The sequence below is a fragment of the Dipteris shenzhenensis genome, chromosome 7 (genome assembly GCF_047967505.1).
Source record: "Dipteris shenzhenensis isolate YYH24624 ecotype China chromosome 7, Dip_SZ_1.0, whole genome shotgun sequence".
Classification (NCBI taxonomy): domain Eukaryota; kingdom Viridiplantae; phylum Streptophyta; class Polypodiopsida; order Gleicheniales; family Dipteridaceae; genus Dipteris; species Dipteris shenzhenensis.
This window is the reverse complement of record NC_141602.1, coordinates 50,321,785-50,336,225: the sequence shown is the minus strand read 5'-3', so window position 1 is coordinate 50,336,225 and position 14,441 is coordinate 50,321,785. Positions and strand designations below refer to the sequence as shown.

General features: G+C 44.9%; 2 protein-coding genes across 4 annotated transcripts; one reads left to right on the top strand and one right to left on the bottom strand.

Moving 5' to 3' along the window:
• The first annotated feature begins 1,774 nt into the window (after positions 1 to 1,774).
• On the top strand, positions 1,775 to 5,471 carry LOC147900459 (5'-adenylylsulfate reductase-like 4). Of its 2 annotated transcripts, XM_087377167.1 has the most exons (5): positions 2,014 to 2,152; positions 2,244 to 2,431; positions 2,662 to 2,749; positions 3,635 to 3,759; positions 3,867 to 5,471. In XM_087377167.1, the coding sequence occupies exons 2-5, from the start codon at positions 2,293 to 2,295 to the stop codon at positions 4,394 to 4,396; spliced, it is 882 nt and encodes a 293-aa protein (XP_087233293.1). In that variant the 5' UTR covers positions 2,014 to 2,152; positions 2,244 to 2,292; the 3' UTR covers positions 4,397 to 5,471. The 2 variants fall into 2 exon arrangements, with proteins under 2 accessions (XP_087233292.1, XP_087233293.1); XM_087377166.1 differs by lacking the exon at positions 2,662 to 2,749 and having other exon boundaries at positions 1,775 to 2,152; positions 3,867 to 5,469.
• Positions 5,472 to 7,623: 2,152 nt separating this feature from the next.
• LOC147900458 (uncharacterized) lies at positions 7,624 to 8,477 on the bottom strand. 2 transcript variants are annotated; one of them, XM_087377588.1, is made up of 2 exons: positions 8,230 to 8,477; positions 7,624 to 8,147 (listed from the first exon to the last, which is right to left on the bottom strand). In XM_087377588.1, exons 1-2 carry the CDS (start codon positions 8,354 to 8,356, stop codon positions 7,807 to 7,809), a joined length of 468 nt encoding a protein of 155 aa, XP_087233714.1. In that variant the 5' UTR covers positions 8,357 to 8,477; the 3' UTR covers positions 7,624 to 7,806. The 2 variants fall into 2 exon arrangements, with proteins under 2 accessions (XP_087233714.1, XP_087233715.1); XM_087377589.1 differs by having other exon boundaries at positions 8,294 to 8,477.
• Positions 8,478 to 14,441: the final 5,964 nt, after the last annotated feature.

The following is a 14,441-nucleotide window of genomic DNA, read 5'->3' as shown; positions in this document are numbered from 1 at the left end:
CAGAAAAGCAGAAAATATTCCAAAAATCAGCATTTTATTGCGATGTGGCATGATGCATTTAATGTAGAAACTTTGATAAATCACTGTGTGGGCCAAGTATGGCATCGAGGCTATAGGTGGGATTAGGGGCTAAGATCGAACCTATATTGTGTGGTCTACATTAGTAGTGAGTAGCCAATTACTAGCATGATTAGTGGTTGAAGTAACTTGGGCTAATTATGCCCTTTAGGTAATACAATCCTACTCAAACATGGGCTAATTATGCCCCTTAGGTAGAAATAAGGCAATACAATCCTATTTCTCACTTCTCATCATGTTCGTTTTGGTAGAAGTAAGGTTATGAACAAAAGCACGCTTTGTGTGACTTAGTTCACCCAACTAACGTTAACACGGCAGTGTAAAAGAAAGAACTTGAGTAACGTTTCTTATTTAGGAAAGAGGCAAGACCGGGTTGGAAGTGGCAAGCCATCCTAAGGTAGGGTTCATACTAGGATGGCGTACATGTATCAAAATGCAATGTGCAAGGGTACCCTCACCCGTGGACCAATCGCATGCACAGGCCCGAACACGCCAAGTAAACATAGTTTTCTGTGGGATGAAGGCTGCCCATCTTATGGGCAGCAGAAGAAAAAGGGCATGAGAGGAGCTGAGTGGGGGGTTGACACACCAAGTGACCCAAACCGTGTATGCCTTTCCATCAAGCCAATCAACTTTGCATGCCATAAATGCCTCTTACGCTATATAAGTTTTGTCCAGTGAACTACCACACCAGCAGACATGGCTTGCATTCTCTTCACAACACCCGTGTTCGCCGGCCTAGTCTGAACCCCCCGTAAGCGAAGCCAAGACAATGAGTTCAACCTAGTTCATGCCTTTAAGGCCAATGTGTTGAGTTGATATTGTGGCCTTCGAATTCATGTGTTATGTGTGCATGGTAAACCACTATGGCTTTGCTTTTAACGAAGCTTTTAATGAAAGAAAGAGTAGATGTGTAGCAAGAAGACTAAGGTCCGGTTCAGACTAGGCCGACGGAAGGCCTCGAGGTTTTGAAAAAGGACATGACCGCCTGTGTGGTGGTTCACACCACCCGACGGAAAAGACAATTGAGCATTTAATTTCAACGATAGTTTATTGGCTTGGTGGATGAGGAGATGGGTGTAGACCCTGCTACCCAAGTTCAATACCCAATAAAATTCATTCGCGGTTCAAATTTTTCAGAAATCCTTTGCTTGGGCAGCCTTCTTACACTGGACAACCTTTTTTGCTTTGAGCATTCGGGCCCGCGACTTTGATTGGTCAAAGTGGGACAACGCCTCTTCAGCTTTCCTTTTGGAGGTCTTCCGCCGACCTAGTGTGAACCCTGCCTAAGCTAGCTTAACATTTTAAAGCCATTTAAAACACAAATGATCTTCTTAACAAAGTTAGCTTGACCAAATACAAATCGGAACCTGGCACTTTTCAGCCAAGCCTAGGCATTCTCTTCCATGGGGATCACCAATAAATTGAGAGTTTAATGCACCCCAACAAGGCCATTCCGACCCAGAAGCATCAGCAGAGTCTCTTAGCAGGGCCAAAAAATAGCACGTTCTACGCGGCAGGCAGGCGAAGCGGAGGGGAGAGCGAATGGCAAGAGGACGTGGGGGGGGGGGAGATGATGTGAGGAGGTGAGGTGTGGGGGGGATGAAGGAGTTGGCAACATAGCATCTTCTCTCCTCTTTCTAGGAAACGAACATATTCTCTCTAGGGAGATTTCTCTCTCTCTTTCTGGAGTCTTTTCTGTTTTGTTCTCCATTTTCTGTGTCTCGCCATAGCTCCCAACAAAGAAAGCTCTTCCTTGCTCCATTCTTCTCTTTCGATTTTAGTTTCGCGCACAGCAAAATCGATCTGTTTCCCTCTCCATTCTCCTTCATCTCCTCCTTTCCTCCCCACAGAACTTCTCATGGAGCCTCTTCGTGCCTCCTTCCCCTCATCCCTCGCTTCTTACCTCCTCCTTTTGGCCTCCTTCTCCCTCGCCCGCTCTTCTTCCTCTCCCCCTGCCCTCTGCCGCAAGTTCAGCCCCCAAGAGTCCCTCTTCACTCTTGCCGTCCAGTGCCTGCACCACGAACATCAGCTTTTCGAGGATTTCGGTAGCTTCACATCGAGAGTTTCAGAGGTACATAACGCTCCGTATCTGGCGTCTTCTGCAGGCGCCTCGTGTTTTGTATCTATTCTGTTCTGATGCTTTCTCTCCTCTGCTTCGCCAGATGAGTGGCACAAACCTGGAAAAGACTCTTAGTGTGCTTCAACGTAGAAATGATCCGTACGTTGCAGTGCTTTTCTACGCGGAATGGTGTCCGTTTTCCAAGATCGTGCGGCCGATTTTTGACACTTTGTCGTCTTCTTTTCCTGCAATACATCATATTGCAGTGGAGTCATCTGCGCTCTGGCCCAGGTACTTATAATGAAACTGATTTCAGTTTAATTTGCCGATGTGCATGATTGCAAATCAGAATAAACGAATTCGTATGAAGGCTCGTTCGCTCGTTTGCAAGGTAATTCTTGTTGAATGTGTCTGGCATCTTTGACCAATGCCAATTTTGAGGGTTTTCCGTCATTTGCTGGGGAGCGTGGTCAAAGGAAAAGCTAATTCCTTGTGCGATCAATGTCTGGAAACTAGTGCAGAAGGGTTGGTGATTAGCTTTTTCTACAGAAACTCAAGTGTCTTTGCGGGAGAGAATTTGTTTACCAGGTTTCAAACACGTGGAGGCAGGTAGAATGCCCCTCACAGCTGGCTTTCTAAGTGTATTTCTGTCAAGTTATAAAAAGCAGTTGGAAGAGTGGATGATGTTCTTAATGCCAATGCACAAAATGCTCTTCTCTAGCGAAAGGTGGGGAAGGGGCCTATGCTGACAATGCCTTTATCTAGCAACAGCTTCGATTGACTAGAGCCAGCTGGATGTTATCGTGTTTCACGAATGTTTTAAGGCCCTTTAAATTCTGAATTGGTTGACAAGAAGTACCTGTGTTCCTTGGCCGCACAAACTTCCTTTTCCTTTTGAATAGCTGCCAGGTGGGCATGGGGCTGTCTTTGAGCAGCCTCTCATTAAAGTACGGCTTCTTTAGGATGCTATGTATGTATACCTGTCTTTTTCTCGTACAATAGAATTCTCTGATTGCAGTTCTTTTCTTTTGTTTGAAGCAAAGATTTGGTTTGATGGTTTTCACGTCACCTTTCTTTTGAGTAATGTTCCTCTATGTAAGGCAGAATGCGATCCCACAATGAGTGGTATTGATTGGTCTGCTCAGAATGATAATGCTTGTTCAATCCCTCTGCGTGCTTTGATTCTAGTTATTGGACTCTATCATAACGCTGATGTTGCTTGCTCACCCATCTAGAGATATCATATGGCTTTTTGCATTCATATTATAGGGTATGTTTAGGGGATTCCCCGCTCCATGAGGATGACGTCATCTTTGCAGGGTTGTTAATCATGCTTCACAATTTTGTATGAAGAGAAAAGCAGTGGTTTCTCATGGATGGGACCTGGGTGTGTTGTAGTTGATACTTTTCATAGTTGGGTACATGTGAAAGTATTGCAGTTTGGTGGCTATTTATCCTTAACCATTGTTAGTGTGCATATGTCTATGGTGCCAGTGCGCTTTCGCAGTATGGAGTTCACAGCTTTCCTGCCCTTGTCCTGCATAACAAGACTGTCAGGGCTCAGTACTATGGATCCAGGACAACTGAAAGTATTGGCCGATTCTACAAGCACATCACAGGTACACATGCAATTCTGGCACTTCCTATCTCAACCGATCTTTGAGATTGAAAGCATATCTTATTTTTCATCGAATGGGTAACTGAAATGCCTGAATAATGTTAGCAGGTCTTGAACCTATTATTCCAGTTACCAGTGGGGGTGATGGGATGGCCTTGATTAACCAACCCAGGACAAATACAGTGCTTCAGAGCAGGGATAATCACCACATTTCCTGGTCAGACTTGCTCAAAAGGTGGTTGCATGATGATCTGTATCTGGTATTTTCAACGATCTTTCTGATACTGAGGCTTGTCTTTTACTTGTGGCCTAAAATATGGACTGGCATTAAGTATTACTGGGTTCGCAAGGAAACCTCCCTGCAAGCTCACAATGCACTTTTGGGAAAAGCGCCGAAGCTTCAGGTGGAGAAAGCACAGCCTGCATGTGGCTCTTTAAAAATAGTCAAAGGCAAAAGCTCAAGAAAAGAAATTATGCAGGAGAATAAGGAGACTGGGAAAGGAGGGTTATCTGTGCCTGGCTGGTCCTCATCCTCCCTCGCTGCTGTAACTCTTGCAGAGGGTAGCTCGAGTCGAGCTGGAGCTGCAGAAGATGCTCGAGAAAATGGACATGTATATGTTCGCCACTTTTGGGGTTGATTGCTCCGCTTTCTACGGTCCCCCCTTATGTAGTAGTTTTGTTTAGGATTGGGTACTTGAATTTTCCTGATCAATAGGTTTTGCTAAGAGTACCATGAGATCCTCAGACATTATCAATGGACTTGTCTGGTAGCTTGACAATGATGCACTGCAAAGGATAACCATGTCAAGGTCTTGAAATATTGGCAGAACTTGTAGTATACCGAACCTTAAGAGGCATGTCCAGAAGAGCATTGTACATCCATGGGTTTGTAGGGGACTTGAATTTCTGAATTCTGGTATCCTCTTTGTCTGCCGGATTTCAGATTTCAATTTCTTTTGTGCTATACAAAAGACGGTCGTTCTGGTCGGATGCAGGTATACTGTTACTCTACTGTGGTTGGGTTGGGTGGGAAAACGTATTCGAGAGTTGTCTATGCTTTGTATTGTGGGATAGTCCTGAGGGAAGAGCTTTTTCTATGGCACAGTGATAGTGAAGTGGTGGAGCAGGGTTGCTTCTCCTCTCAACGTTGTGCAATAATCCCGTGTGGGATAGCCACCTGTTCCTCCATCTCTGGTTATTGAGAGTTATTCGTTCTGTGGAAGAACTGCCGGTATATGTAATACATGGAGCTTGATATGTTGGCTGTTTAACTCATTAGCTCTTGTAGCACACTAGTAACACTGCTATGTTCGACCAAGGTTTGGGTATAGAGCTGGTTATGGTGGTGACATACCCCAAAACAATTCTCTGGCAGCATATGCAGCTCTGTTGGATAAAGGAGCATGGTAGCGAACTCAAGGTTGACAGCTATAAGCTCTCTGGTTTGTGCCTCTCTCCTAATAAAACATTAGTAATATGGTGTTACAGTTTTTCCATATCAAGATCTTTATGCAATTGCAGATATTAAACCAAAGTGCGTCCTGTACCTCTGGGAGCTCTCTGTACAATGTAGATAGGTTTTACGGACTTACGTTACACATGTAAGATTTGGATCAGGTGAAATATTGTGTTTCACAGGTGTATAAGAGATGGAACACGGAAGTACATCTGCAATCAATCTTCACCAGCTGTGTCTTGTTTTGATACATGTCAGCTCAAACTCCACGTGGTTATCATTATCTCCTCAGAACTCAATCTTATACATTTCTAGCACGCACTTTGTGGCCTTGGTTGATGTGCTATTCCTTGCTAGATGTGAATCACTCCGAGCATCTCTGATTTACTTTTGTATCTTCAGCGAACTGTTATTAGGTTGCTTACTGTGCTATACCATGTGTTTTGAGGGGGGTGTGTGTTCTCATACAGGGAAGCTTATCCATGTTTCCTTGTTTACAGTCTCTATTAGTGGAATTCTTGTTACCAGTCTTTGCTATAACATGTGTTTTGAGATGTGGGTGTTACACAAACAGGGCAGCTTCAAAAGGCTTCAGGTGAACGCATTTTGCCAACATATCCCCCCCCCCAGCCCCCCTCTGACCCCTGCCTTTGCAGCTGCCCTCATTTGTTAACTTTTATGGCCTACCGCATCCTGCAATATTCACTTTCCTGGGAGAAGGCTCTCCCAAATGAGTGGCCAAATTCTTGAGAGCATCATGGTTGCCTTCATATGGCCCGTCCATGCACAGTTTTATGGACTGCACAGGGGAGTCTGAAACAGCCCCTACAGGTTAGTCATCACTAACTAGGGGATTTTAGAATCTTCTCTATCTCTTTGCTAACCCACAAGCTTAATGGTCGTCAGCATACAAACATGGGACACGTGGTGTAGGCTAGTGTGTTACCACCAACCGTAGATCTCTTAGGACATCCTTGAGCTAGAGGCTACTCATACCTCATATCTGTAAGGAGACATCCATACCTCATATCGTTCAGGATACACAGGCCTTAGGTGGAGTCTCAACCCAGCTAGTTATTCTTGGAAGGCCCTGCTCCCAAGAATGACTTTAGTGGATAATGGCTCTCACCTATATAGATGCAATGTGTTTTAGGGGTCTCAAGCTTAAGATTGTATCGAAGGAATCACGTGTCCTAATTGTCACACTAGCCATGTTCTGTCCACATGAGGAAAGAACATTCTCCCTCCATTATTGAGAAGATTGAGACATAAATTGGCGCAGATGAGAATCTATATTGTCCAAAGTACAATCCTCTACTGAGTGATCTTTTGACTTCACCCTCAACTTTGAAACAAGCTTGTTCCTAAGTTGCTAGTCCTTGTAACCCAGAAGGAATTTTGGTTCATGAGGCACATAAGTGGTCAAGTTTTCTAATTGTATGAGTTCATTTTCAGATCCAAAGTTATCTCCAACAGTATCGGGTTGAACTAATAAACTAGTAATAGAGAATAATGCGATTCTTGGACATCTTCACTGGATGGGCGGGATCGGTCAATGATTTGAGACTTCTCAGGAATTCCAGCCTCTACCATCTGGCAGAGAGAGGACAGATTTTGAATGGTCCTAAATATGTCGATGGTGATTTCAAAATTCGAGAGTACATTCTTGCTGATGGAGGCTACATTTTGCTGCCATGGCTAGTAATCCCCTTCCCTGCACTAGATGATTGGAGGTTGAAGGAGTTTAATTTCATACACTCTTCTTCATGGATTGTGGTGGAAAGGGCATTTGGTCGATTAAAAACTACTTCGACAATTTTAAAAAATTCCATTCGGAGGCCGCATGTTAACTTGCTACCAAAAGTGTGGCAGCTTGCTGCATCCTGCACAACATCTGCCTAGACTTAGAGGTGGAGATTCCAGATCATTTTGTGCCTGACCTCAATGTCCAGTTATACAATGAGGTGGTTGAGTACGAGGGAGGAGAGTTCACAAGAACCTCCTTGTTGGACTACACAGTACCTCCATGAGCTATTTCTTTCCTACAAAGAATTAGTGAGTGTATGTCAGTCGCTTGTAGGCTCCATGCGCCATGCTTGTACGACAAGTGAATAAAGATATTTGGCTATTTCACTTCTACAAAGCTAAGGTCAAGTATACGTGTCCTTTTCTTTTCTGGAAATCATCAACACACTCAATCTTACTTGTCATCTCGAATACACAAATCCTGTACAAATGATTGCTGCCCTTTCTTTTGAATATACAAATGAATGCTGCCCTTTCTTTTGAATAAACAAATGAAAATACAAATGAAGAAAGAATGCTCCACGTTTTATATGAAAAGAAACCTAAAGCATGATGATTGCATTTTAACAAATCTCACCAATGCTTGCTGGGTGCCATCCATAATAATTCCATTGGAACTTTTTATGAAATTGGTTCAAAAAATCTGTGTAGAACGTAGCCTGCTGCATGTAAATTCAAAAACCATAGAAAATACCAGTGCAGTCCTGCAAGCACATAACTAAAGACGAAATGACTTTTGACCCTCGACCTATTTCCTATGTGAAGCCAAGGATTTGGCAATCGAGTTCAAGGGCTGGCATATAGCACGGGTGCTATCTCGGGCGACTCTCTCCATCGAATCAAGGCGATCCGCTCCATGTCTTGCATGGATTCAATCTGCTCGTGCTTGCGCTTCTCCTTTGTTGCCTTTGCTTTGTCGAATCGAGAACTTCTCTCTGTGACCTGCTTCTCGAATACACCCGCAAGATTCTTCAATGTCTCTTGAGCCTCTCGTCTTCCACTGGAAAGACGTCGAGCTCTCTTCCTAGGGATTGCCGTGCCCGAGTCATCCCTAACTGCTTCCTGTGCGAACGGGTCCTTTGGAGGGTGCGGAGGTGAATTTTCCAGGTTTGGATTGCCATCCTCCACTACAAGGCAAACACACAAGTGAATGAGAACGAGCACTTTCAGAACGAACAATATACTTGCAAATCGTGGAAGCGAGGTTACCATCCAACGAATCTACTATGATATTGCTCGGGTTGATTTGCCAATCCAACCCGAATGGACTCACCATGTTCTGGTACACCTGTATCGACATGCTCAGTGGGCAGCCGATGTTGGATCTTCTCTTCATCGTCCATCTCAAAGAAGCTCGAGAGTCCTGACTTCTGCCTCCTCTCAAAATCGTATATTTTGTTCCAAAGGCCGGAAAACTTCTCCCATTTATTTTTGCATTGACTCGTGCCTATTGGAATTCAGCTTAGAATTCAATCATTAGAAAGGCCATGGGTAGTGACCCTCGCCTCGAGCATCAAAATATCTTGCACAAAAACTCATTGAGCCTTGTGATAGTATTCCAATATATGAACTTTGCTGTACTGGCCATCGTATTATCCCTTAGCATCTACACTTCAAGCCATTTAGTTGAATAATCCATGGCCATCACCACATACTTATTGCTTGTGTACTGCGCTACTAGCTTAAAAGGACCCATGAAGTCCAAGCCCCATTTTTGGAATGGCTCCAATGAAAGAATTGTATTAATAGTCATCCTGTACGCATTCACGGGATGACCATTTCTCTGACAATACTAGCATTGCTTTGCAAACTCATGTGCATGTTCCATGGTAGTGGGCCACCATAACCCGGCTTAGCAAACTTTCTTTGCCATGATGTCTCTTGGCAAGTGACCCTTAAATATACCCTGATGTGCCTCTATAAGCATTGCATTTTGTTCATGCTCTGGTACACATAACCTGAACACCTAATCCGCTCCTTTGCGATACAACATGCTGGCAATCACCATAAAAAGGTAGGCTCTTCAATGCCATCTGTGAGAAACTACGTACCCTGAATAGGTTTTAACTCAAACAAATCCGCATCTAGTAGGTTAGCTGGAATGCCCTCCGAGGGTACTTCACCTGAATCTAACTTGCTCAAGTAATCTACCACCAAATGCTTGCTTCCTAGTGTACGTACCATTGTATAATTGAACTCTTGCAATAAGCGAATCTATCGAGCCATCCTTCCTATTGGTTGCACTTTCTTCACCAAGTACAACAGTGCTTGATGATCTACATGGCACACAATCTTGATTCCTAGTAAATAGTTCCGAAGTTTTCCTAAGGAGTAGATCATTCCTAGATCTTGTCATTTTATCATTGAGTAATTTCTTTCTACACTGGTGTGTTAAACTTGTGTAATACACCGGCTAATACCAACCCTTCCACCATTTTTGAATCAACACTATGCCAATTGCAATATCTGACACATCCACAAACACATGGAAATCCAAACTCTAATCCAGCGGCTATAGTACTGGGGTGACTACCAAAACAATTTTTAGCAACCGGAATGAATTTTTCTGGTTCCTCCTCCCAAATGAACTGGACATCCTTCTTTGTCAACTTGGTAAGGGGCTAGCAAACATATGATAAGTAGCGCAGCATCCGCGGTGCAGAGGGGAGGCCTTGGGCCCGAACTTGTTTGTTTACCTTAGGATATGGGGGGCACACTAGGATCATCTAGGGAAGGGGTTTGTGTGGATGTAGAGGAGGTGGCTAGGGTGGTTGTCTCCTCATTTGAACCATCTTGGATGAGCAATTGATTTGTTCCTTTGCCCACCCTAGTGACCTTCTTGGGCTTGGTCTGCGGGGACTGATTTGCCTTGAGAAGTCAAGAAATGATGCCTTGCCCTTCCTTGCAAGCAAGAAGCAGCAGACGGTTGCTCTCTCACTTTCTCTTCCCCCCGCCCCCCCCCCCCCCCTCTCTCTGTGTCTCTCTTATCGACTAAAGAAGAGTACCTACAACAAGGATGGCTTCATGCAAGATTGTTTGGCTCAGACAACTATTGGTGAATTTGAGGCACATAGGATGACCATTCATTGATAGTGTAATAGTGAAATTTCATCGCTATAGCACACAACATAGTGTTCCAAGATTGCGTGAAGCATTTTGAGGTGGATCGTCATTCCCTCTAGAAGTTGATCAAAGATGCCATGGTGGATCTTGTTTGTGGTTCAACAAAAGAGAATATAGCCAATCTTCTTATGAGAATTAGATACTCTAGTTGCTTTTGAGAAAGTGCCTAGCATATGAGTATAGGCCCACATCCAGGCAATGAGGGGGGGTGTTGAAATAGGCAATGCTTTCCTATGATCCCCATCTGGGAGCCTTTGTAACTCCTTGACATTCTTGGGAACCTTACCCTTCTGGATGGCTTCTACCTTTTTGGGATCAATCGCCACTCCCTCTTCCAAAATGATGTTACCTAGTAACACTCCTCTCTTCACTGCAAAAGCACACTTTGCTGGATTCAAATTCAACATGGCACCTTGTCATTTTATCAAAACACAACACAATTGATCTCGATGCTCAGCTCTTCTCCCAAAAACACTAAAGTCATCCAAAAACACCCGCATGAAGGTGGTCAAGTATGGTTCAAAAACCTTCTATATCCATGGCTGGATTGTTGGCAGTGCATTCTTTAGCCCAAATGTCATATGTTGCTAGCATAAACTCCCCATTCCATAAAAAATGCTATTTTATCCTTGTCGTATTCAACCATGTGGATCTAGTTGTATCCGTTAAAGCCATCTAGAAAGCTGTACATTTCATGATCCACAACAGCATCTAACAAAGTGTCATAGAAAGGCAGGGGAAATTGATCCGTGATCGTTGTGCAGCCAACGTCCGATAATGCACACAAATCCGAAGTTTTCTATTATTCTTCAGAATGATGACTATGATAGACCGCCAGATTACATTATCCATCGAGTAGATGAATCCCACCCTTTGCATCTTGTCAATTTCCTCTTTCAACTACTTTGCAAAATTTGGAGTCATTTGATGACGCTACTGGAATATGGGCTTGGCGTCTTTCTTCAGATTGATGTGATGAACACAGAGGGTTGGAACTACTCCTTTCATGTCTATGTATTCCCATGCAAAAACATCTTTGTATTCTTGTAGCAGCTAGACCAATTCCCATTGCAATTCTCATGTAGCAAACACACTCACCTTCACTAGTTTCGGATCATCTTCCGTTCCCAGACTAAATTCCTCCAAATCATCTTCTTTCACTTGAGATGTCCTCTGCATTTGCTATTCATATGCCAATTCGAACTTCAAGATTAATTCCTCTCCATATTTTTGGTAGAGTGCTATATCTCCCCCTCATCTGGTTCTGGATCCAGTATGATGGGTTGGGCATCCTCCGATTCAAATACCTCATCTGGCACTAAATCTTCTACTGTTACTATTGAACCTCCGTAATGGGTTGTTTCCCCCATATTCTCTACTGAAACCATTAGGGGAGAATTGGGGTCTCAAAAGGGCCTCATAAGGAATGGATTAAGAAATGGATTAGTCCTGATAAAAGGGCCAAGGTAGGTCCCAAAAAGTCCTAACCCCCCCTCATCTAGGTGGGTTAAGCCCAAAAGTGACCCCACATCTTACACCTCTTATACAACTCTTACTCCTAGGTGGGAACCAAAAAATTCAAAATTCAAAATTCAAAATTCGAATTTTGAATTCCCTCCCTCCTTCTCTCTCCTCCCTCCCTCCCTCCCCCTCCTCCCTCCCCCTCCCTCCCTCCCCCTCCTCACTCCCTCCTCCCCTCCCTCCTCCTCCCCCTCCCTCCCTCCCTCCTCCCCCTCCCCTCTCCTCCCCTCCCCCTCCCCCTTCTCACTCCCTCCTCCCCCTTCCTCCTCCTCCCCTCCCTCCCTCCCTCCCTCCTCCACGCCTGCTCCTCCTGCCCTCCTCCATGCCTGCTCCTCCTTCCCTCCCCCTCCCTCCTCCTCGACCGCTGCTCCTCCTCCCCCCTCCCTCTTGCTCCTCCCTCCTCCCTCCCTCCTCCTCCATGCCTACTCCTCCTCACCCTCCACACCTGCTGGTCTGCCCCCCTTTCCTCCTCTTCAACTACTGGTCCTCCCTCCCCCATCCCTCCTCCTCCTCGTCCTCCCTCTTCCTGCGTGCTACTCCTTCAAGCCTGCATCTCCACACCTTCTCCTTCTCTACACTCCTTTAGTCATGGCACCATTCGAGAACGTCTCCAACAAGTACCAGGTTCACTTAGAGTTGGAGGCTGAATATGCAAGCACACGTAGTCTAGGATTGAGGGGAGCTTCCAAAATCCATAGTCTTCGTTCACAAGGAAAGAAGCATCTCGACCTTTGGCTAGAAGGACCTTGTATCCTTTAGATCCTGCCAACCAAAAGAGCCCTCCTTTTCATACAATGCATGAGCTAGTTGGGTTTGTTGGAAATGGACATGCAGGGTTGCTTGATTATTGAATGGCATCTTGTTGGTGATTTGAAAGCCCTCAAATGCTTGCATGGTTGTGATACAGGGGCAAATGCAATGAACACATGCCTTTATTGCATGTGTTCGCAACGTAAGCAAAAGGCTAGCTTACAATGGGAGAATGGCATTCTATCTTGCAACCAAACGCAAGCTCCCAATCGTGACAAGAAGGATCCAAAGTGGGATCCGATCTTGCCCATCCCACTTCAGAGAGTACACATATGTACTTTACATGTAGAACTGCGCATACTTGATAAGTTGTTGTATTTGCATCTTGTTTATGCTTGGAATTTAATTCTGCAAGAAGTATTCGCACGGTGCATTGCAGAAGCTGAGAAGTTGCTGTCAGAGATGGGATTCCATGGAGGACATGTCAAACTTAAGGAGGATAAGAAAATGTCTAGGGCAAACACAGAATCTTCCTGCAAAAGTGTCCATGGGTGGAGGGCAGGCAAGGAGATTCCTATCGACCACAATCTCGACAAAGACAAACATACATTGTCTCAAAGTAGTTTGGGTTGGGAATACTGGAAAGCATTGTGTGAATGCATGAGCAATAAGGCTTCTCATCCTCAAGTAGCAACTTTGAGAGCTAAAGTATGGACAAAGGTAGATGCATTGATAAAGTTGCTTCGCCAGGTTCAAATCGATGAGATGTATTATGAAAGGTTCAGGATGGCTGTGAAAGAGTTTATGCAATCAATGGTGAAAGCATGGGGGGAGTCGCACATTACGCATTACATGGGAATCTTGGCAGCATCGTAATATTTAGCACTCGCTTTATAAACAGTTTTTGTTTGTTGATTGATTCTCATCATGTTTGCAGCATATTCTCTATGCACACGGACCATGGTTTGTACAAAATTGGGGTCCTTTGTCCATGTGGAATACACAAGGCATGGAGAAGTTGCACTATAATGCCAAGGCAACCTACTTCAAGAACTCAAGGCATGGTGGTGGTGTCACTTGCAGCAATGCATTGCATGAGATGTTTGATTGGTTTTTTAGATGTTTACTAGGAAGGACTTTGAAGTCTGAAAAGGCAAAGGCATCAGAACTGCAAAAGCATTTCAAATTGTATCAAAGATTAGAAGGCATAGTGCTTGGAAAGCATCCATAGGGAGTTGAGGAGTCGCACGGTTGCAAGCTAGAGTGAGAGAAGGGAGCAGATGGGTCCAACCACCAACATAAGATATGGTGTAATTGTATACAAATATGAAATAAGTATATTACTTATTTTGACCACAATTTGTGTACTCACTCTTTAATATCTTGCTTATTTTGACCACAATTTTTGTACTCACACGAGATTGGGGAAAGTGGGGACATGGTGAAGGAGGGGGGAGAGAAGGAAGGGGTGTGGGGCGGGGCAAGGGGAGGGGTGTAGTGGTAGCAAGGGTGGGGGAAGGGGGGGATGGGGGGTATGGGGCAGGGCGACGGGTGTGGGCAGGGCAAGTAGGGGGAGGGAAATGGGGGGGGGAGGGCGACGAGGGTGGGGGGGGTTGGAGGGGTTAGGGGGGGGACAAGGGGCATGATGAAACCTAAATGTAATTAAAAGGGATGTCAAAACATGATGGGCCAATATAAAACGTTAAAAAAAACCCTAACCCTCATTATTCAATGGCAAGAGTGAAGAACACTGCAAGACCCACTGGACGCTGCCTCCACCCTTCCTCCTCTAGCTCCACCACCTCCATGGCATCTGCGAACACGAACCTATCCGAGTTCAGTGGCACCTCCCCCGAATCTCGTGAGCCCTCCCCAACTCTCATGAGGTCTCCCAAGACTCTCATGAGCCCCTCCCCCAACTCTCGTGAGCCCTCCCCCAAGTCTCGTGAGGCCTACTCCCCAGTCTCGTAAGCCTTCTCCTCCTCCCCCCACATAGACCTTGACTCCAAGAGTGAGTACACAAATTG

Excerpts from the sequence above, each read along its gene's own strand:
- LOC147900458 (XM_087377588.1), bottom strand. The coding sequence starts at position 8,356 with ATGAAGAGAAGATCCAACATCGGCTGCCCACTGAGCATGTCGATACAG. Across the intron at positions 8,148-8,229 it reads CATAGTAGATTCGTTGGATG|TGGAGGATGGCAATCCAAAC; the intron begins GTAACCTCGCTT and ends TTTGCCTTGTAG.
- LOC147900459 (XM_087377166.1), top strand. The coding sequence starts at position 1,940 with ATGGAGCCTCTTCGTGCCTCCTTCCCCTCATCCCTCGCTTCTTACCTC. Across the intron at positions 2,153-2,243 it reads TCACATCGAGAGTTTCAGAG|ATGAGTGGCACAAACCTGGA; the intron begins GTACATAACGCT and ends CTGCTTCGCCAG. Across the intron at positions 2,432-3,634 it reads TCATCTGCGCTCTGGCCCAG|TGCGCTTTCGCAGTATGGAG; the intron begins GTACTTATAATG and ends CTATGGTGCCAG.